This window comes from Oryctolagus cuniculus, chromosome 9, assembly GCF_964237555.1.
Source record: "Oryctolagus cuniculus chromosome 9, mOryCun1.1, whole genome shotgun sequence".
NCBI classification, from domain to species: Eukaryota; Metazoa; Chordata; class Mammalia; order Lagomorpha; family Leporidae; genus Oryctolagus; species Oryctolagus cuniculus.
This window is the reverse complement of record NC_091440.1, coordinates 1,211,790-1,235,055: the sequence shown is the minus strand read 5'-3', so window position 1 is coordinate 1,235,055 and position 23,266 is coordinate 1,211,790. Positions and strand designations below refer to the sequence as shown.

Below are 23,266 nucleotides of genomic sequence, written 5' to 3'. Positions count from 1 at the left end.
TGCCGTCTGGTCACAGGGAGAGCAAACGTCAACAAACGACAGACAAGCATAAACTGCAGGTGCAAACTGCTAAGTGCTGTACAGGATCGATGAGACGGGTGAGCCGCACATCTGTGCAATGGTGAGGAAGAAATGGCAGGGGAGACGTCAGTCAGGCCCCAGGCACGCGGCCTCACAGCGGGGCCAGGGAGAGGGGCTCTGAGAAGACAGGCAGATTCCTGAAGCCGACGTGGACGCATGCCACACGGCCACTCTCTCCTCATGAGAAAAGCAGTGAGGACACCCTGGACGCAGTGAAGACCAGCGCTGGCAACAAGAAAAACTGCTTTAAAAATACGTTTCAGAAGATAAAAGAAACAGAAATAAGAAATTTGTTTTCAAGGTGGGAGAAGTATTTCTCTTTAGAGATAAATTGAGACTGGGAGAATGGACACACCTTTCACGTGGCTGAAATCAACTTTTTTTTTTTTTTTTTTTTTGACAGGCAGAGTGGACAATTAGAGAGACAGACAGAGAAAAAGGTCTTCCTTTGCCGTTGGTTCACCCTCCAATGGCCGCCGCGGCTGGCACACCGCACTGATCTGAAGCCAGGAGCCAGGTGCTTCTCCTCTGCCACTCTTGGGAATCCACACCCAAGCACCTCAGAATAGGCCAAGCTTCAGGGCTCATTTGAGGCCCAGGATGAAGAGTACCCTCTCTCCGTGGAAACCACGACCAGACACCAGGATCACCCGGGGCCCTCTCTCCGCAGAAACCATGACCAGACACCAGGATCACCCAGGGGAGTGCCTGCATTTGAGCACCGCACCCCCTGCCCTCAGCTTCCTGATGATGCCCAAGCCGCTGCGGCCCGTGTCCATGCAGGTCACCCAGCCCGAGTGCCCCACCTGAGGCTTCGGCCTGGTCCACTCCACTCCTGGCTGTTGTGGGCATTTGGGGAGTGAACCTGCAGATGGGGCGTCCCCTCTCTCTCCTTCAAGTAAATTAATTAATACTTTTTAAAAAAGGATTTCTAATCTAGCACTCAAAGCCTATTCAACTGAAATTAATTTTCAATGTAAAAAGGCATCATAAAGTGTTGTTTTAAGTAGCGGTCTGCTGTGTTACTGTTTAAGCTTCCATGGGAAATAACTCCCACCTTACTGGTGTTGGGTTTAAACCTGGAGCCCAAATGACAGAACCACACCCCTCACCCTGGTCCAGTCAGGGTCCAACCTGGGCGAGCCAGGCCTGCACCACCGTCTGCGTGTCAGCGCACGTGTGACACTGCCAGTTCTCGAGACCTGTCTACAGGAGTCGCTCTCTGTGGTGCAGCAGTTGTGAGCGGGTGCAGGTGCCGCCTATGGGGCAGCTTCCCCAGCGTTCTTCATCCTGGGCTGGTCCTGGCGAAACACTAACAACCGCACAAATCCCGCGGAGTGACACTCGGGCCTCCCCTCTCCGCGTCCGTGCCAAGGACATTCCCACAACCCCTGGCTTCGCTCTCAGAGAGCAGCACGTGCCGATTCCCTCGTCTCTGACACAGCTCTGTCTTGACAATTCTCCCAGAGAACACAGCACGACGGACGGCGCTGCAGCTCTCCCGGGAAAGCCGTGGTGGGCCTGGCCTGCACGGCTGGGGTCTCCCCCAGCAGCACCGCAGCAACAGGCTGACTTCCCACATTTCACGTTTGATCTCCTAACCATGAAACCAGGATCTGTTCTCTGGCTTCTCAGACTGGATACAAAACACAGGGGATAATCATGAATTCTGTTTTGTAATCTCCGATTTCCCTTCACTACTGATTAATGTTCTCGATGCTTTAACGTCCCTACAATTGGAAATGAAAATGCAAGCAAGTGGCTGCAATATCAAATATATCTACAGAAACCTCACCACGTAATGCTGGAGTGCGGACTTACCTGCCCCCCCCCCCCCCGCACTCTCCTGGCAAGGGAAGGACCACCAGGTGCCACAGCCTAGCTGCCTGCTGTTAGCCGTGCAGCACCCCTGCACCGGAGCCCAGGGTCTGCCCAGAGCCAACCCTGCTCGGCTCTCAGGCACCATCTCAGTAGCACGTGCCCCTCGGCACCGCCACCCTCCCGAGTATGACGTTTTCTTCCAGGAGGCCCACACCTTCCTCTACCTGGACGTCAGCTTCCCAGCTCACCCGCCACCGCTTCCCCTCTGCAATTCCTACAGCACGAACAACTCACCGTGCTGTGTGTACTCTGTCCTACCCCAGTAGGCAACAAAGCTCTGCACCACAGGGTCTGCTTGTCGCATGTGTCACCAGATGCCAGCCCCGGCAGCAGAGAACACAGCCTCCAGCACTGCTCTGAGTGACGGGGACACTCCCAGTGAGAGCAGACAATCTGCATTCACCTACATCTCGAGGACACAAATGCTTTCAAAAGGTTCCATGACCAAGGGCAACTTGGCAACAAGGCTAATGCATAAGTCCCTTCTTTTTAGATCTTACAGCACTGCCAACTTACACATTTTTCTCCCTAGAAAAACCGTCTTCCCAGTGGCTAGCATGAGTACAAGGACAGCACCTTCAGGGCCTCCTCTAGACAGAGGTTCTGCAGGGAGCAGAGACGGCTGCTTTGAGGACACTGCCGACTGAGAGCCCAGGAAAGCTGTGCACGTCCTGCAAGTCGGAAATCCACACAGCACTGCCAGTGCGCAGTAACCCTGAACTCCTAACTGCTCTGCACCTCCAAGTACTGGGAACTCAGCTCGCAAGGCACAGTGCACTCCTTCAACTCCACCAAAACACAGTTTACACGTGAGCGCCTTTAGACTGTACCTCGCACTCTGAAGGTACACTGAAAACACACGCAGGCCTCCTTCTGACAGCTGACCCACAAGTGGCTGCACTAACAAGTGCCCCAGAATCAGAGCAACACTGGCACCCAGGTACAGCAGACGCGTGAAGTCTGCCCCCTGCTGGCTACGTCCCTGCCACAGGGTTCCCTACAAAACAAGATCAGAGGTGGCCTCCTTCCACGCTTCTCTACTGCCCCCCAGTGGCTCACCTACACTCCGCAGCCCTGCCGCACAGCTCCCACTCTTGGAAGCACCCTGTGAGCCGCACTGGGCACTGCTGAGAGTCACGAAGGTGTTCCGGGGAAGAGCTCCTAGAACTACTCCTCCAGCCTCACCCTCAGCTGCACGCGTGCCTGATCTTACAGTACATACAAGTGACTACCAGCGCCCGTCTCGCTGACTTTTCTCAAAGCTCAGGATTCGAACGGTGCTTTAAAAAGCCAGGATTTGCTCGGTATCTTGTTCACAGGTTCTCCTCACAACACCATTTGGGATTTGCTCCCTGTGTCCCTAGACAAGTAATTCCTGGGATCCCCGCCAGCCAGGCATTTAATGCTGAGCCCTCAGAAGTGAGTGCCTTCATCACGCCTCGCCGCAGGGGAGGGGACCGAGGAAGAGGGCTAGGCGAGCTGAACACAGCCCTGGTGAAGGGTGGTGCGGCGGAGGCCCCCAGGCACCACAGTTCAGCATCTGTGCTGGAAACGAACCACTGAGCGTCAAGTCTCACTACGCGTGCAGCAGGCAGAGAGAACTGCGCCGTCTGCATCGTCACTGAGGACTCGCTCAGCCACACTCAGAGGGGTATATACACAGAGACATTTTGAGGGAGAAAACTCTCGACTCTCTTTCAAAGCTAAGGCTAAGACCCGGGGTCTGTAAGATGCATGACTGTCACATGTAGGAAGGACAACCAGCTATGGGGGCAGGCACCTGGCAGGTCAGCGCTCTGGCTAGCACACACCCTGGGAGGCAGGGGATGGCTCCAGGACTCAGGGCCCTGCCACCCCCCTGGGAAAGCTGGACTGAGTTCCTGACTCCCAGTTTTGACCTGGCCTAGCCCTGGCTATTGTGGGCATTTGGGGCCTGTCTCGCCTCTCCTTTCAAATAAATAAAATAAATACTTTTTTAAAAAAAATTGTTAAATAGTTGCCAATTAAACTAACTGCCAGATGTGCAACAGCCCCTGGGCTGCCAGCAGGCTCGGAGGATGGCTGGGCTCTCGGCTCCGCCTCTCCCAGGGTCACCCCCCACCCGCCCCCGCCAGCGGCCACGTGCTCCTTCCTCTCTGGTAACACACAGAGTGCGGATGTGATCTTCCTCTCCAGTAAAGGAAAAAGGGAGCGAGGCTGCAGCAGCAGGCGAGGGGGGGACTGGAGGGAGAGGCTGGCCTCCCTGCCAGCACCAAATCCAACACTCACGGCCGCACCTTGCATCGCGCACTTTCACCAGGGAGGGGGGTCATCTGACCCAGGACTTCTGCTTTCGTTCTCAAGCAGATCCGAGGAACATGAGAGTAAACGTGTGTATGCACGGCCCAGGGCCAGTCGGCTCATGCACCAGCTCGGACTGTTCTCAACTGCCAATGAAGGGGTTGGACTACAGAGCTCTAAGCGCCTTCCCCTTCAGGAATGTGCTGACTCTGACTGACTTGTCAGTGCAGGGGCCCCTTAAACCTATTTCTGGGGCAGACACGGCCTTCAACACACAAGCCAGGTCTCACTCCAGACTCTGGTTTTACCGAGAGCACGCTCCGCTCAGTGGGGCTGGAAGAGAACACGGGCACAGGAGTCTGGTGCAGCAGGAGCGATCCGGGCCACCCACATCTCATGCCCCGCCGCCCCCACTTCCAATCCAGCTGCCTGCTTACAAGCACCCTGGGAGGCAGATGACGGCTCTAACACTCGGGTCCCCGCCAGCCCATGGGGGACCCAGGTGCAGATCCCAGCGCCTCACTTCAGCCTCTTCAGGCCTGCCCAGTCCAGGCTGCTCATGCATCCGGGGAGTCAGCCAGGGAGGGGAGAAACGGCTTTGGCTTTTTCTTTCTCTCTTTCTCTGCCTTTCAGATGGGAAATGGAGATCTCTATCTCTATCTCTTCTTTCTCTCTCTGCCTTTCAAAAAAATATAATGAGTAAATATTTTTAAAAAAGAAGACAAACTTATACTTTTATTATTATTTTAGCCAAGGACTAATTTGGTACCTAGTGCACAAACTCCAACTTTAGGCCCAGTGTTATGACGTTGCACTTTAAGCGAGTGGACTTCTATTACCTTCAACAGAAAGTAGGCCCTGGGGTGGTGGCACAGGTGGCCCTGCTTGGGACACCCACATGCACACTGGAGGACCTGGGTTCCAGTCCTCGCTCTATTTCTGACGCCATTCCCTGCTACTGTGCACCCTGACAAACCCCTGAGTGTCTGGAAGGGCAAAGGAGAACTCCCACAGGCACGTCACTCTGCGTCAGGCGCAGCCCGGACTCGCTGTGCAGGCATCTTAGCTCTCATGAAAGATGCAGGCGTTCTTGTGTTTCCTTCAGATCGCGAGAGGTCACATTTACCTCCAGCACAGACAGGAGTTACTTCAGCTGCTCTTCTGAAAGCGGGACAGGGTGAGAGAAACGCCTTTCACACCTCCTCCGCAGCACCTGAGGTAACAGGCACGGGCCCTTTCCTGCATGTCTACTCCATTCTCTGAAACAGTGCTTAAATAGGAATTTAGTTGCCACTAGCAGAAATTTTTTCTAAGGTTAAGTGAATCTAACAAACCATTTTAGTGCTGTTTTCAGTCTAACTGAATGGCAAATGTATTTCAAAAAACTTATCCAGCATTGGCAAAGGTGTGGGAAACACAGTGTGACACCAGAAACGGGGACAACCCTCTTAGCAAACCAGACAGAACTCCCGTCCCCAGCAAATCACGTCCAGGCTCCACAACTACTCTGCCCAGTGCAGAAGTGAGGATTCTGATGGACAGTATTAAAGGCCCTCCAGTGAGACCAGGTGATGGCGACCTGTGGAGCAGCCACACGGTCGTCTGTACCCCTCACTCCATGGCTGGGAGGACACTTCCAAACGGGCTCTATCAGCACGCCTACCCGGCTGGTTAATTTCTATTCATGAAGCGGACTGTTCATAAACTATTTAAATACTTCCTTCCACATGAAAGTAAGGTCATTAACACCCAAGCAGGAACACAAACAAACAATTTCCTGAAAAAGAAAATCCAACTGCAAAAAGAGAAAAAAGGAGGGCTTATCCGCCAAAGTAAACAGCATAAGAGAAATTTAAATGAGTTTCCATTTCACCTCAAAATCAACCATCTGTTCGAATGTAACAGCGAGTGCTAGCAAAAATGCAGGGACAGACAACTTTCAGTGTTGTGGCTAGTAGCACGGACACTGAACCGCTACAGCTTTCCTGGAAAGTAATCTGACAACACACGCCAACAGAGTTGAAATATGTGAAGACTAAGTATTAGTAATAAAATGTGAACACAAAGCTCACACCTGCTAACCTGCGCTTTCTATGCTCCTATTCTCAAGAGGCATACAAAGGCATGTTTACCAAAGTTACCTCTAAACTGAAAACAAAACTCACTGATTATCCAACAAAAGAATACGAAAAAGCCAGTTGCAGTAGATACCTGAGCTGACAGCCAAATCATCTCACCCCATCAGGGCCTGGAGAGCTAAAAGCATACAGGCGCCCACGTGGAGGGAGCCTCCGCTGTCCCGGAGCTGGTCTACACTCTCGGGAACAGACACTGGCCCGGGACATGGGAGCCCACAACCCTCTACTCAGCTGAATGGAAGAAGTCAAAGGCCGGGACACAGCAGCCAAGAGCAGCCCTCAAGCACAGGTGCAGGACGCTGGCGGGCGTCAGCACCTGGCGTGGAGTGAGGTCTGGGCAGGGCAGCACCAAGGCCGGTGCCATCCTCTGCTCCTGCCCACAGACCAGGCGAGCCCCACTCACCAGCAGAACGCTGCAGGAGACACCTCTGTCCACAGCCTGTCCCTAAGCCCTCCATGCCTGTCTCGGCGCGTCTCTCCTCTGCAGCGTGCAGCACCACGGCCCAGTACAGAGTGAGCCCCGCAGTCCATGCCAGTCCACGTCCCCCGGTGCCCACAGGCCTTGCCACCTCTCACTGTCCTGGAGCCCTGGTATCTCCCCAAGGACGAGCCTCCGCGTGAAGCAGCGATCATGTCTTCCAGCAAGCCCTCCCTCCAGAGCAACTGCATCCAGCAATCACTCTTCACCAACCAAAGGGTTAAGGGCATGCGCAGTTAAGTCCTTCACAGACGTACTTCCTGAAATCCTTTCATGGAGGTTCTGACCAAATCAGCTTCAATATGAAGGCTTCAAAATTACTCATGTTTGAGGTCATTCAAAACCTGTTAACATTAAAATATTCTTGGCTATCTGACACCCAGGAATTTTTACTATAAATTGTAAAGTAACATAAATACTCACATGTCCTGGTTTATGAACAAAAATATAAAGAAAAGAAATTCCTGAACATTATTTAATTAAAACACAATTACATTTTAAATGATGCAGATTTAATAAAAACTTGGTAGTTGGTGCTGTAGAAGTGAGCGTTTGGCACAGGGGCTGGGACGGCCTCTGACACTCAATCCCGTATCCGGGTGACTGGGTGTCGCGTCTCAGCCCCACCCTGACTCCGGCTTCCCACTAACGCGCACCTTGTGCAGGCAGCAGTGATGGCTCAAGCACGTGACACCCACACGCGAGGGCCGGACTAAGTTCCCAGATCCCGGCCTCAACCCGGCCCAGCCCTGGCTGCTGCAGACATTGGGGAAGTACATCCACAGAAGGCAGGTTCTCTCTCTCTCTCTCTCGTGCTTTTCAAACAAATAAATTTTTGAAATTGGCAATTCAAAAAAAGTAAAGTATACATATGAAAACTAAAGTGAAAAACAAATGGTATTTTTAAAAGAAATTTCATGGTCTGAAAAACCAACCAGGCTGACCCCACTATTTTTCCTGATATGGCTGAAGGAAAGATTAAACCACATCACAATGGGGATTCCCACAAAAGCCAATTCAGTTCCATCACTTTACAGAGACCTGAACTGCACGCCACCGGGAGCCACAGCCAGCGGATGCTGCGGGGCTCACCCGGCTGCGGGGGCTCACCCGCCTGTGGGGGCCCACCCGGCTGCGGGGGCTCACCCGGCTGCGGGGGCTCACCCGGCTGCGGGGGACCCACCCGGCTGGGGGGCTCACCCGGCTGTGGGGGGCTCACCCGGCTGCGGGGGCTCACCCGGCTGCGGGGACCCACCCGGCTGTGGGGCTCACCCGGCTGCGGGGACCCACCGGGCTGCGGGGCTCACCCGGCTGTGGGGCTCACCCGGCTGCGGGGGCTCACCCGGCTGCGGGGGCTCACCCGGCTGCGGGGGCTCACCCGGCTGTGGGGCTCACCCGGCTGTGGGGGCTCACCCGGCTGTGGGGGCTCACCCGGCTGTGGGGGCTCACCCGGCTGTGGGGCTCACCCGGCTGTGGGGCTCACCTGGCAGGGCCCTCAGGAGCTTTGCGTTGCACATGTGTCCCTTCCGGATGTCGGTGAGGATGTACTCCATGCGCTTGGCCCTCCAGAGGAAGTTGAACACCCTCAGGTAGTGGCTCATGCACTCTCGAGTGAACACCTGCAAGAGGAGCACACGACGGGCTCGTGGAGTCCGTACGCACATGCACACGCGCACCCTCGCTGCGCAGGCCCCAGCCAGGTCTAAGGGGGCTGCAAGCAGCTGACGCAGCACGCTTCAGGAAGCACGGGGCCACCACACAGACTCCTCACACAGCAAGCAGGCTCGCATGAGAAGGCAGAGTTTTTCCACCGATTTCACTGGAAACCCAGCACCTGCTCGCCAGAGGCTGTCCGCCATGGCTCCCGAGCTGGCGACTCTCAGGGAAGGGAGGGAGCCTGCAGGAGCCTGGGTCTCACGTCCTTCAGGCTGTCTCCATATTTCCTTTCCAGTTCTGAGTGCTTCCTTGTGGTGCAGGGGGCCGTGTGAGATCTGCTTCCCAGGCCACACCTTCCCCTGGGGCAGGTGTGGGGGGCACATGAAGACGCAGGACCCTCAGGAAACATGGGACCAGAGAAGCTACAAGTGACTTCCTGGTGTGAGCATGTGCCACGCACACGTGAGGCAGAGTGTGCCCCGAACTGCAGCCCCACACGTTTCTGACCCGCCTGAGTACAGCGCAGATGTGGGGCACACACTCATCCTCTGCCAGCTACTACCACTGTCACCACACACAGTGACCTGAAGACCCCCGTAGAGCGCCCCAGGGCCCAACCAGCTGTGCAGGGAGCAGCCCCGGCCCCCCTCCAGACATGACCCTCTTGTAGAGCCCCAGCCTACCCTCCTCACGGCCTCAGCCCCATCCATGTACAACCAGGCCACCATGCACATCCTTGCTCTCACCATTGTTAGCGCCGGTCTACGCACAGCTCTGCCCACCTGCCCACTCCACACCTTCTCACCTGTCAGCAGGGACTACTACCTACCCTTCCATGCCCCTCCTGGGCCAGTAACTGGGGAGCACTCAGTGCTGGCAGCAGGGCCTCCCAAAGCAAACAGGAATGTTCTGGAAGCCACTCAGCTGGCAATGCTGCCCGCACCACTAATGCTTGACTAGCTTGAATGATTTTATCAATGAAGTAGTGCAGGAGTGAGAACCATCCTGCAACCACGGGCTGTGTGGACACTGACGACATCATTCGTGCACACACAGAATCAGCAACTTAAAAATTAGCCTGCTGTCGATCTGCTGAATGCCGAGGCCGGCACGGCTGCCTTGCCAGGGCCATACCGCATGATTTCACGGGCCCTGCACGGTGGGTGGCTGGATGTTCCCACCCTGCAGAAGGTTCCTCCCTACACAACCGCAGTGTTGCGAAGGGAGGAACACACTAAGTACACTCCCACAGCACATTTCAAACAATCCGATGTTTCTGAATTTGGCTTACTAACAACTCTTTAAGAGGAAGACGTTCACATGCCATGGCTTTTGAGCAGAGCACACATCACCCATGCTTCAGTTCTGCTGTTCCCGTGACCTCCCAGGTCACTCTTAACACAGAATAAAGTTCAGAGAAATACTGCACAAATAAGCCCTGACACCACACCTAACACTCATCCCTGGAGGCCGGGGACAGAACTCCGCCTCCCTTCTCCATCCGGCATCAGGCTGGCTTGCCGCAACTGCAACTGCCTGGCCTCAAAGCAAAGCAAATCCTTAGCTCCAGTGACCCACCACACCAGAATTCTGGATAAAATCACTGACTTGAACCAAACAGCTTAGGACTCATTAAAGACAAAGCGAAGAGAAGAGATTTTAAACATTCAATGAATTCAAGTATTTTTGCATGGCCTGAGGTTTGAATCTCCCAGACTAGTTTTCCAAAGTAGTCTACCCTAAGAGTTCTTGAATTTTCCCACTGAATGAGCACAAAGCTAAAGTTATGCTACCTAAGATGGAATCATAGAGCACAATGCATGTACCTATTATAATTAAATTCTACGCAAAAACAACCATTTCAATTAATGTGAATAGAAAGGAAGTAGAGGCCGGCGCCACGGCACACTAGGCTAATCCTCCGCCTTGCGGCGCCAGCACACCGGGTTCTAGTCCCGGTAAGGGCACCGGATTCTGTCCCGGTTGCCTCTCTTCCAGGCCAGCTCTCTGCTGTGGCCCGGGAAGGCAGTGGAGGATGGCCCAAGTGCTTGGGCCCTGCACCCCATGGGAGACCAGAAGTACCTGGCTCCTGCCATCAGATCAGCGCGGTACGCCGGCCGCAGCGTGCTAGTCGCGGCGGCCATTGGAGGGTGAACCAACGGCAAAGGAAGACCTTTCTCTCTGTCTCTCTCTCTCACTGTCCACTCTGTCTGTCCAAAAAAAAAAAAAAAAGAAAGAAAGGAAGTAGAGGTAATATGCAAAGTAAATTTAACAGGGAAAAAGCAAAAACACATTTCCTTCTAATCTTGACTTCAAAAATATTGTTTTTAATATGAGAGCCCACTTTTTTATCTTTCCAGTGACTCTTACATACAAAGGAGTATGTAATCTGTTGAAAGTTATTCTAATTTCTAATACTAGTTTGAATACTTGGGCCATCCTCTACTGCTTTCCCAGGCCACAGGAGAGAGCTGGATCAGAAGTGTGGCCGCCGGGACTCGAACCGGCGCTTAGATGGGCTTTACCCACTATGCCACAGTGCCAGCCCCTGCATTATTTCTTAACAAAACATTTTTCCCAATAACTAAAGAAATGCAATATCCTGCTCCAGTATTTCAGATACAAACATGACTGAAGGGGCAGGGGCTGTGCAGCCCATGTAAGGGTGTGCGGGTCCACTCCTAGCCCTCTGCTTCCCATCCAGCCTCTTGCTACTGCACCTGAGGGGGCAGCAGGTGACAGGTCAAGTACTTGGGTTCCTGCCACCTACGTGGGAGACCAAATGGAGCTCTGGGCTCCTGGCCTTGTTGTGAGCTAGCCAGAGGTGTCATCCCACCCCACTCTGTTACTTTGTCTTTCACATAAATATACACATCTTTTAAAAAAATGACTGAAAGGAGTTCAAAGAAGTATTGTGGTCAAATTCAAGCTTGATTAAACAGAAAAAAATGACCATTAAAAAGAGACCCTTTAGTTGCAGACAAGCAGCAAGACGCCCCCCGCCCCCGTCAACCTTTTATGATCTGCCAACCACTAAACTTTGCCCTGCACGTGGTTAAAGCCCTGTGAACAACAGTGCAGCTCTCTTCTCTTCAGTTCAAATGAATACTAATCATCAAATTCTATCTAAGTAATAAAAATATGATTCTCCTAAAATATACTTTACAGTTCTTTGCAAATCATCCTAAATTAGTTGCTACAGCCTAAGAATAATTGAACAAAATGAACAATCCATTAATTAAATACTTGCCGAAACCTATGATAGAACAAATGATATTTTTAAGAATTCCTAAAATAAGAGCATTTAGCACTCATTAATAATTATTTAAAACTGACACGTTTTTGGCACAAGTACTCATTCAATGGGTATAGCCTAGGTGTTAAGTGTTCATTTTGATTAGGAGTTCTTAGAGAAGAAAGGCAATTTGAAACAAAATGTTTAGCAATGTACACAGCTGTGCACAGACGATCTTACAGTTGCAATTGGTCCATCGACATGGTAGTCCAGGCTGAAGACGTCCCACCCAGTGTCACCCGGAGAGACCTAGGATCAAACAGAAAAAGCAGCTACAAGACCTTAAGCTGACAGCTGAACAGCCAAGGGACCCCTTTAAGAAAAGGCAAGAAAACCATGTCCAGATTTTAAAGTCCCCTTAAGTTTTGAGAGTTTAGCTATGTGAGAGCAGGTAACTGTATCTTTTATCAACTTCTGTACCCTCAGGAACATCAGGCACAGAGTAGGTACTCCAAAAATATTTGGCCAAATGAATTCTGTGAATACATGTTCAAAATTCATCACCACCGTTTACGACAAACAAAAGCCTGCTACCTCATAGCATCTTCCAAGTCCTGAGAAGTCAGTATTCTAAGAAAATCAATGGGGTCTGCTAATGCTCACTCATTACACCTACGCAAGCAGCGTGACGACGTCTCAAACACCCGGGCCCGAGGAAAGCCACTCCCCTCCAAACTGAAACACGTGGATTTTTCGGGTGAACAAACAGTATTACTACGTACCACTCCTCACGCCTTCTAGCAGGTTTCCCATGAAAAGCAGGTATGATTTACTAAGCGCCTGTAAGATGCTACTAGGCCCTGGGTGAGAATCTTGCTTTTTTTAATCCAACTTCAGCCCAGCAGCCCTGCAAGGTTCAGAAGGCAGTGACTGCTGACAGTGCCCCAGGAACAGGTGCACAGCAGGGCTCACGCCCCGGCTGTCCAGATGCAGAAATGACGCGGTGGCGTGCACGTCAGCAGCAGGGGAACGCCAGCGCGGCAGGTACTGGGCTGGGCCGCGCGCCCCGACACCGCTCCGTACCTCCAGCAGCCTCACGTCCAGCCTCCGCAGGATCTCGGGACTGTCGAACTGCGCATTGGTGGCTCTGACGGCGGTCTCCAGAATCCCAGTCAAGTTATGCTGATACAAGGTTGTAGCTGGACGGACAAGTTCTGGTCTTAACAATTAAAGAAATATTCCTTCAATCACTAGCAAGTTCTAAAAAACTTTAAAAAGTTTGAGTTCAAATTATAAGCTGAAGGGACAACTGGGCCAGCACAGTAATATGGTAACAAAAGCGTCACGGTGTTAACTGCAAGCAGTCTCCCAACTATTCTGAGGACAAAACATTCTTAAAATGAACTAACACTCACCTTGTTACTGCTTAAGCTGAAGAACCTGAAATGTGCCCGCACATGAACGCAGTTTTCAAACTTGAGCTGGCCTAGGGCAGCAGCACTGCAACCCCCTCTGGAGTGCAGGGAAGGGGGTGCCCGCACGGACCCCAACGCTAGGGCACGTGACGCAGCTGTGCCGCTGTGCCGGCGGCACGCACCTCCGTAGGGTCTGCCACCTGCGTCTCTAAGCACACAGCTGCCACCTTTCTGTCCAGAGCTGGCGGCATCAGGAGCACACACAGACTGTCAAGTGCCGGGCGGGGCCGGCAGGGCCACTGCTCAGTCACATCTGAGGCAGACAGGCATGCTGAGGGCACTCTCGCTTTTAGTATCAGAAACTCAAGTGTCTGAGAACAAATACATTTTTCATTAAATAGCAAGAAAGACACTTTAAACACCCAAACGTAGCATACGGCAAACACGGGTGCTGCATCAGCTAAAGGGCGTGCCCGGTGCGCTCTCAGGGCCTGCGTGCCTCGCCCGGCCTGGCCCACCTCTGCCTGCAGCTTGCCCAGACCTGCACACGGCACCCACACTTGGAGAACACTTCCCCTTTAGCAACTCGTGCCACGCACGCTTCAAGCAGGTCCTGACCACTGACCCTTTCTCTACTTGCAGGAAGCAAACAGTGGTGTACCGGGCACAATCACCCAGCATGCACCTGAAGCAGGAAATCACCGGTTTTACGAGCTAAATCATGAGCATAGCGAGGTCAGCTATTGCCAACCTCAAAAATTCAGAAAGTTTTCATGTTGCAAAGTGACCTGTGGCTGGAGCTGGGCAGCAGCTGCCTCTGAGTGCTGCCCCTCGCGGACGGTCCCCCTACATGGGGTGTTCCCGCACACTTCAGGAACGTGCCCGACACCCACTTCAACCTGCTCCCTGGAAATCTGACGCACACTGACCTGTGAGGACCAAAGCCCGAAACAACAGCTTGATAACCACAGGCAGGCGCTTAAGGTAACTCTCTCGCGTCCTAAAGGGAACACTTCACTTCTTTTAAGTCTGCTACAGGGAACGCCAAAAGAAAGAAGTCCCCACTGTTACAAGTGCCTAAGTGAAAGTCGCCACACGCGTGGCCTGGCACACCCGGCACTCAGGGTCCCCCGGACGTCTGCAAGCCCAGGGCACAACAGGCTCTGGTCCGGGCACAGCTTTCTGTGCAGACGGGGAGGGCACGCGCCGCGCGCTGGAAAGGAAGACTCCAGAGAAAGCCGGGCAACGGAAGGATGACAACAGCGGGTCCGCTTTGCTCTTACATAAGACAACATCGGGGGCCGGCGCTGTGGCTCAGCAGGTTAACCCCCGGCCTGAAGCGCTAGCATCCCATGTGGCGCCGCTTCTAATCCTGGCTGCTCCTCTTCTGATCCAGCTCTCTGCTATGGCCTGGGAAAGCAGTAGAGGATGGCCCAAGTTCTTGGGCCCCTGCACCCATGTGGGAGACCCTGAAGAAGCTCCTGGCTCCTGGCTTCAGATCAGTGCAGCTCCGGCCGTTGCAGCCAACTGGGGAGTGAACCAGCGGATGGAAGACCTCCCTCTCTCCTCTCTCTGTGTAACTCTGCCTTTCAAATAAATAAATCTTTAAAACAAAACAAATTTGAAGGCCGGCGCCTCAGCTCACTAGGCTAATCCTCCGCCTTGCGGCACCGGCACACCAGGTTCTAGTCCCGGTCGGGGTGCCGGATTCCGTCCCGGTTGCCCCTCTTCCAGGCCAGCTCTCTGCTGTGGCCCGGGAGTGCAGTGGAGGATGGCCCAAGTGCTTGGGCCCTGCACCCCATGGGAGACCAGGAGGAAGCACCTGGCACCTGCCATCGGATCAGCGCGGTGCGCCGGCTGCAGCGCGCCAGCTGCAGTGCGCCGGCTGCGGCAGCCATTGGAGGGTGAACCAACAGCAAAGGAAGACCTTTCTCTCTGTCTCTCTCTCTCACTGTCCGCTCTGCCTGTCAAAAAAAAAAAAAAAAAAAATTTTGATTTGGGGCATTAACTTCAAAGTGAAGCCCTTTCAAGGAACACAAGCATTCTGATGAGTAACACAAACACCGACTTCAACTCCTGAGCATTTCCTAATGTGGTCTTTGCAAATTTTAAAGACATACTAGTCTATGATGACTCAACTCACTTTGCTCTAACTTTAAACTAAAAGTGTGAGAATTTATCAGACACACGGAGCATTCACAAGAATCCAAGCCACTTCTTACTTGAGCAAATCCATCAGATGCCTTATGAAGTCCCCCTGCCCGAGAAGCAGGTACCGCCGCATCGCCTGCATGTGGTCCAGCAAGCTGTACTTTTTATTGAGCACATCCAAGAGATACTTGCTGGTCTCAAAGTAAGCAGCATCAATTTTCCCTTGGAACGCGTTTTCCAGGTCTGTGAATAAATCTGCAGCTGTGAGAACAGAAGAGAGAGCACACAAACATGCCAGTCTGCACCGTGACAAAGGAGCGCTCAAGGCACACGGACAAACGTCCACGCCAACACCGGCCAATCGTGGCCGCGACAAAGCGGCCCCGTCCCGCAGCTGCCTGCTCTGAGTCCCAGCACCTCAACCCCAGAAGGCTCAGGCCTGCTGGACTCAGACAGACAGCAACATTCGGACGCACAAGAGCTGAGTGGCTACAGCACTCGAGGGTCACCCCCGACACCGGGAGCTGCCGGGAGCTCAGACCCACTCTGGGATCAGGGCAGGTGAGTGCTGAGTCACCTGTGCGTGCCCCAAGAGCACCTGGGGGTGAGCTCTGGAAGCCCTCACCTCGGCACAGGCCAGCGCTACGGCCACGCAGCCACATCAAGAACCACCGAGTGAAGCCCCTGGGAAGCTGCTGCAGCTTCCCCAGGGGCAAACGCTGGCTGTCAGCAAAGGCGGAGCCGAACTCTGAAGCAGAGCCAGGAGTGCGTCCACAGCTTCACACCGAGGAGAAACAATGTGGACACCGCCACGTGGCACAGCTCCTTCCGATGCTCACTAAAACCTCGAAAGCACAAATCTGCTCCTAAACTACGTCTTAAAACCTGTGACGGGAGCCGGCGCCGTGGCTCACTGGTTAATCCTCCACATGCGGTGCCGGCATCCCATATGGGTGCCAGGTTCGAGTCCCGGTTGCTCCTCTTCCAGTCCAGCTCTCTGCTGTGGCCCAGAAAGGCAGTGGAGGATGGCCCAGGTGCTCGGGCCCTGCACCCCATGGGAGACCAGGAGAAGCACCTGGCTCCTGATCGGCACAGTGCCAGCCGTAGCGGCCATTTGGGGAGTGAGCCAACGGAAGGAAGACCTTTCTCTCTGTCTCTCTCACTGCCCAACTCTGCCTTTAAAAAAAAAAAAAAAACTGTGACAACACTTGGGGTAGAAGCTCACCCGAGGCTGGACGCAGCTAAGGAGGAGAAAAGGTAAGCCAGGCCGAGTGAGTGAGGCAGTGCCCTGGACTCCCACTGGTCTCCCCCAGCAGTGAGCCAACCACAACACTGCAGAGGGCTGCAGGCATCTTAGTGTGTGCACGTCTACTGCTGCTGCGGCTCTGTCACAGGCCGGGTGAAACCAGGGAGACCCAAGAGCTGCGGGACCAGCTGCACTGGCACTGCGTTCACAGCAGGGGCTCCGTTTCTGTAATCTACGTAGCTCCAAAAATGTAAACATTTTGCCTCATCCTTTCTTGAGCTATTGAAGATTTCCATTAAAAACTAAACAGGGTTTAATATTAACCAGTTTTCTCCAGAGCAGCCCACTAGGAGACGTGGAACAGAGAGCCTGCAGCTGTGAGCCACGGCGCTCTCCTCTCACACTGTCACGTCTTCCGAATGTTTCCACACGTGAACACAAACTTGATACTTCCACGGCTTTTGCAATATGCGTCGTCTCAGGCTTTGAGTCTTTCAGCTTGCCACCTATACCACACACTGTAAAGGAAAACACCGCGGCCTGCACAGACATGGCCGCAGGGGAGGGACGACAGGACAGCAGGGGTGCTCACCCCTGGCAAGAGCAGCAAGAGCGACGTGGGGCGGCAGCGGGCAGGGCAGCGAGAGCTCCAGCAGCAGCCCTCCCCGGAGCCGCCTGCACCGCGGGCACAGGGTGCCGCCGCGAGACCTCTCCCGCAGGCTGCGTGCCTCTCCTGTGCGTAGTCTAGTCCAGGCTCTACCGAAAGGTCAAAGCTAACCACACGACTTCTCTCCTAGCTCTTCTTCCTGCCTCCACCTCTTAAATGCATGCAGTCCTCAAAACTCTGCACTTGGGTAACAGCTCTCCATCCCAGGAATTCACCCGGGGCTGTCAGAACCCCCAAGAGCTCGTGCCCATTTATGTGAGAGCATGAGGCACTGGGCTGAGACCGTGGCTCCCACAGGAGTGGAAGGGTCGTCCCCCCGGCCGGGGGATCTGGGGACATCGTGTCGTCTTGTCTTTGCTGAAGCAGCTCCCAAGCACTAGTGTGGGTCCAGCACTTCCAACCCACACTGGACACCTCCTCGCAGCCGCTGACAATCAATCTGCCCAAAACAAAATCCCACAAAATCGGAGAACTTTGGTTGCTCCCCTGCCCCTCTTGTTCAAAAAGGAGCATCCTACTGAGCATCTTCACCCTATACACACTCAACTAACTAAAACCAAGTCCAATAACAGCCTCGTTCACCTCCCAAGTTCTCTGTGATCCATCCATCACACTAAAAATAAATAAATAAAAACTAAAGTAACTGCAAGCGTGCCATGCTTCTGCTCAAACCCTTACTCAAGTCCTGCAATCTCTTCCCCTCCCGGGGCTGCACACAGCCACGAGAACATCCAACCCTGCCGCAGGACAGGCAGCTCCCACCCCCCCCACCCCCCCGAGGTCTTGCTGAGGCGCCCATCAATCACTTCCCACTTGAAGTGTTCATGGCTGAGTGTTTTATTACACCGCATCTCCATGACGAGACTAACAAGTCACTGATTAAGGGAAGGGGCATGCATGATGAATTTGTATTATCTTTCCTATAACTTCCGCAATGTCCTATGCAATGTAGATTCTCTGAACAATTCAAGATGACGATATAAAAAAGAAAAACGGCCAGGACTGCACAGCTACCGACCTCAGCTAGCCACCTACTAAACAGCAGGATTCACCGAGGCTGGGGCAGGCTGAGAAACGGGAGGCGGGGACAACTATCAGATGAGGGGACCGTTGCATCCTGAAGACAGTGAGGACTCGCTCACACCTGCTTCTCAACTAAGGCACGTGACCCAAGCACGGCTGCTATTAGCAATCCTTTCTTTCACTTCCTTCTTCTGGCACACCGTCACACTGCCATTAAAAACAGAAAAAGAGCCATACGAACTGCTTAAGCAGGATGAAATACCTACATCATTGCTTACTGTTTACCTCTATATGGAAACAGAATTAAAAATTTACATAGTGTGATTTTATATACACCGTTTTAAGGTGTTTTAGACAGTAATTCAGATCACCTGTAAATCCTTAGGACAAAACATATTTTAAGCGATACGTACTACCATCACCACCTCCACCACCACCACCACCACCACTCTCATCACTTCTACCATCATCATCACCGTACCGTCCTGGGGTGACTCTGCAGACTTGGTCACAGCTATCATCTTTGTGGTGGGAGTCTGATCATGACAAACTTGGTGTAAGAAATTTATTGATTTTCCTATCAGCAGGACCTAAAACGGAAAATATCATATAATTACCCCGATATAAAATTCAAGTGATCATACGAATGCTTCATATATTCATAACTATATGTAAATATATATGCTTAATATAGTCAAAGCAGTTATGGATTAAAAACTAAATACCAAGAGCATCAGGTATAGTATCAAGTGAATTTTGGGAATTCAAGATACATTAACAAACATAGGTGAACACATCAAAGTATTCAATTAACGTAAACCTCACCTCAAAAACATGTACAATCCTACATAACCCAAGAACATACAGCAATAAAAGATCAAAACCACAAAGATTTCTTTTACCCCTACCTTCCGAGATTGATCCATCGTAATAAACGAGGGAATCATGGACGTCCTCAAAGTGTACTTGTCATGCCACAGCCGATCTGTCTTAACTGTTGGATCTGAGGCTACAAAAAACTGAAAGCAAAGGAACACCAAAATGCATTATAAAGCAGTATTTCAGCAAGAAATTAACAGCAACACCAAGAGTAAGCTATGCTCGAAAGCCAAGATACCCGGATTGGGAGGGGCGGGGTTCCTGCCGGTGTTTACCCAACTCGGACCTTGCTTCATAAAACATATGGTCCGCGATCTCCTCAAATCAAGTGCATTCTCAGACATTCAGAACTGACGCCTAAAGACAAGCTGCCCTGTTTCCCAGACAAGCAGGATGCTCGCTGTGCACGCTCCGTCCCGGGATCCCGTCTGAGGGCTGTCCCCGCTGCCAAGAACAGCCTCCAGCGGGTGCCTATGGTCGCTGTCTCCTCACTCTGCCTGCCTCAGGCTGCTCTCCTGTGCCCGGTTCCCAAGTCCGCAGCCCGGAGCCCGCAGCCCGCAGCCCGCAGCCGTGTGCCCTGCTCACAAAGCAGCCGCAGGCCAGTCACCCACAAGCAGACACTGAAGCACCCACAGCCACACACACAAACGGGTGCTGCGGGAAGTGCCTCTTCCGCTTCGTCCCCTGACCCCACCTCAGCCCCCGACAGCCACACAGCTTGGATCACAGGCACCAGAAGCACACAGAAGGGACACACAGCAGCAAGGAGCAAGCTGCTGTGGTGTGCATGTGTCTGGCACTGAAACACTGAGGCTGCTCAATCCTCAGTTCCACCGTAACACTTGTGCTCTCGATGCCACACACTTGTGTTCTGAGGGCGGAACTGCTGAGCCACAGTGAGCGTTACTTTTAGACAGCACCAGAATTCCTTTCCGAACGGGGTCGCGACGGACACTGCCGCCGGCAGGAAGCAGCAGGCCCTGCAGCCTGGCCACCGAGGAGCCACCGATGGCGCTGCAGCCCCCGTCCCAGCGCCTCACTCCAGCCACTTTCAGGGCCGACGTGCTCCCAAGACCCTAAAGGAGCCACTTCTCCAAGGAGCCCTGCTCCCGTCTCGGCAGGGAGGGCACTGGGCCGCGGCCCCAGGACTCGCACAGGCTGAAGCTGAGCTCCCCCGTCAGGCTGCAAACGGAGCTTCCAGTGAGGTCCCCTCCCGCGTGCGCTGTCCTCACTAGGTCATGACACACAGGCCTCACCAGGAAGACGTATCCACAAACACAAAAGGGATCTAAGGAATTCTGAAGTGTATTTATAGCAACCACATAGCCATGCAAAATGAATGGTGTCTCAGCAAACTGCAAATGACCAAAACTAACCGGAGCCAGAGGAGACTAACAAAACACAACCTTTTGAAGAAACTGTGAATGTAAATGCGACCACTAAGGCACAGGCCTAATTAACTTTTCAAAACAAATCATTTTTATGTTAGCTGTTTAAGGTAATTGAGACAACAGAAAAAAGTACAGAATGCCCTGGGTTATTTTATAAAACTAATATAAAACTAGCACACTCAGTTAAAAAAATACAAAAAATAATAATAATAAAACGCCAGTTTTATTTGAATGGAAGAATAAACTCTGAAGTAAGTATTATCCTTGCATTAAAGGCATAAAATAGTGTTGATCAGGCTGTATTATACTTCCCATAAGCTAATAAATGTCTAAGAAAAAGGAAATAGAAAAAATGATTTATAATCACGTAGTCATTAACAATAAAATTTGTTCTTAACCAGCATACACCTTACCGAGAATCTGATCAAAAGAACAACTTTTCTTTCCAAGGAAAAAAAATGCATGACCCACAAACTACATCACAAGCCATTCAGGAATTTCAGAGATAATTTAAAGAAACAATGACACAGAAGAATTATAGTTAATGGCACAAAATAATGCTATTTAAGGGAAAACTATGTTATAAAATATTATGCATGCTATGAGACACACAGATACACAATAAAAATATAGTACACATAATAAGTACGGACAGGTGTTATCTGTCAGAACATGACTGACGAATTTTGACTTTTCCTCTGAAATGGTATATACGATAAAATTTTAAACACATATTTTTTTCTTTTTCTTTTTCTTTTTGACAGGCAGAGTTAGACAGTGAGACAGAGAGAGACAGAGAGAAAGGGCTTCCTTTTTCCGTTGGTTCAGCCCCCAAGTGGCCGCTGCGGCCGGTGCACCACGCTGATCCAAAGCCAGGAGCCAAGTACTTCCTCCTGGTCTCCCATGCAGGTGCAGGGCCCAAGCACTTGGGCCACTCTCCACTGCCTTCCCGGGCCACAGCAGAGAACTGGACTGGAAGAGGAGCAGCCAGGACAGAACCGGCGCCCCAACTGAGACTAGAACCCGGGGTGCCGGCACTGCAGGCGGAGGATCAGCCTAGTGAGCCGCGGCGTCGGCCTTAAACATATATTTTAAAATCAGAAAAAGATACAGTTTAACAAAACAATCATGTAATTTCAAGTAAATATTGAACACATAGCACTAAGAATTTATGATAACATCATTTTCCCAGGACAATTAACTAAAAAAGATGTGTTTTCCTCCAAAGAAACTTAGTCCCAAGGATGAATATTTACAGAAACAAGATTTGAACGACATCAGCCTCACTTTGGATCCTGGGAGCGAGAGGAAGGCGAAATCCACACGTACAAATGAGCAGGCAGCAAGTCTTTATGACCAGAGGAGACGGCGGCCTTTATTCCCAACTACAGTTCATCGTCTTCAGGTATGCGCTCAGCGATCCGTGTTAGACTGTGACTTACGCTACCACTTCATCCTGGAACACAGACTCAGACTGCGGAGGGATAAGCAGTACCACGCCAAAGGGCCATCCCCTCCAGCACGCGCCCATCGCCTCTCACAGAAGAAAGGCAGGATGCACCTGCCTGCTGCAGTCCACGCCGCCCAGGCGGCCAGTCACCTGCTAGGCCAGCTCTGCAGGCGGCCATTCAGCAGATCAGATTTAACTGCTGCATGTACATTGTGTTTCTCTGCTTCTCGCTTAAATACGAGAGCCAGTTTGTACAGACAACACACTCATTTGTCCTGATAGCTGGAGTGCAGCGGATTTTCATCAGTACAAGCACCAGGAAAATTTCATTTATACCACAAAACCTCGGGCCATTCAGTCCTCTCTGGAAGTTCTGAGCGCATCGCTTCATCCAAGGCAAAGCTGCGTGCACTCATTCTCCGAGCAAACATCTCGGAGCAAACACAAAGAGCGTGGTGCACGTCAGCAGATAATTAATTCTGTGAAAAATATATAGTCACAGAGGAAAAACCAAGGTCAGAATATAACTGCAATATGCTTTTATCTTATTGATGCATTTTCCACTCAAGGTTCTTTAATTTTCACCATTATGTCAACTGCAGAAAGAATTGAGAAAAAAAATAAAACATAATTGTACCATGATTTCTCATTAACTGTTGGACAAATGCCAAGGCCTCCGTATTAAAAACAGAAATGAAGAGGGTAATTTTCTTAGCAAGCAACTTAGTTTCTAAAAATCAGATCCATTAATACCGACCACAAAGGATCCCAACTCCAACTTGCCAATCACGCTGGCAACTCTGAGAGCCTCCTCCTGCCACACCCAGAGAAAACACGGGGCAGGGCACCAGGGACGGTGAGCTGCTGGGCTGTGCAACACAGGCTCACTCACGTAAACGGCAGCATTTCAAGGGCTGTGGCGTAAAAATGCCAGACGCTAAGGTATTTTTCATGGTAAAATTTTCGTAGCAAAAATATAAAGAGTGCAGAAGGGACACAAGAGAAGTTCCAGAAAGCAGTGCCCGAGTTATCTGCAGTTCACTGGCCTCTGACCCAAGGACGTGGGCTTGCAGGGTACTGTGAGCGCACAGCGGCAAACACGGGAACCAAGTGTGAGAATCCTCAGCTCTGCAAGGCTCAGTGACATTCTCCCTCCCTGCTTGTGCCAGCTGAGGACCCAGCCTCCACTCACTGACCGCCTCGGCACGGCCTGTGCGGGGCACTGACAGCCATTGAAAGGCACACTCCGGCGCTCTGGGGCCAACTACAGCACGGGGGTCTCTGGCTTCCTTTTA

General features: G+C 52.0%; 1 protein-coding gene across 4 annotated transcripts in view; it reads right to left on the bottom strand.

Moving 5' to 3' along the window:
• TUBGCP3 (tubulin gamma complex component 3) overlaps positions 1-23,266 on the bottom strand; it is an 85,044-nt gene that overhangs the window by 19,760 nt on the left and 42,018 nt on the right. For all 4 annotated transcript variants that reach the window (XR_007917722.2, XM_051841681.2, XM_051841682.2 and 1 more), the window contains 6 exons: positions 19,160-19,270; positions 18,733-18,841; positions 15,387-15,576; positions 12,833-12,968; positions 11,990-12,058; positions 8,342-8,477 (listed from right to left, as the gene is read on the bottom strand). Coding sequence is in view for 3 of the 4 variants with exons in the window: in XM_051841681.2 (XP_051697641.2) it covers positions 8,342-8,477; positions 11,990-12,058; positions 12,833-12,968; positions 15,387-15,576; positions 18,733-18,841; positions 19,160-19,270 (751 nt within the window). In the remaining variant the exon portion in view is untranslated. The remainder of the gene's footprint in view (positions 1-8,341; positions 8,478-11,989; positions 12,059-12,832; positions 12,969-15,386; positions 15,577-18,732; positions 18,842-19,159; positions 19,271-23,266) is intronic.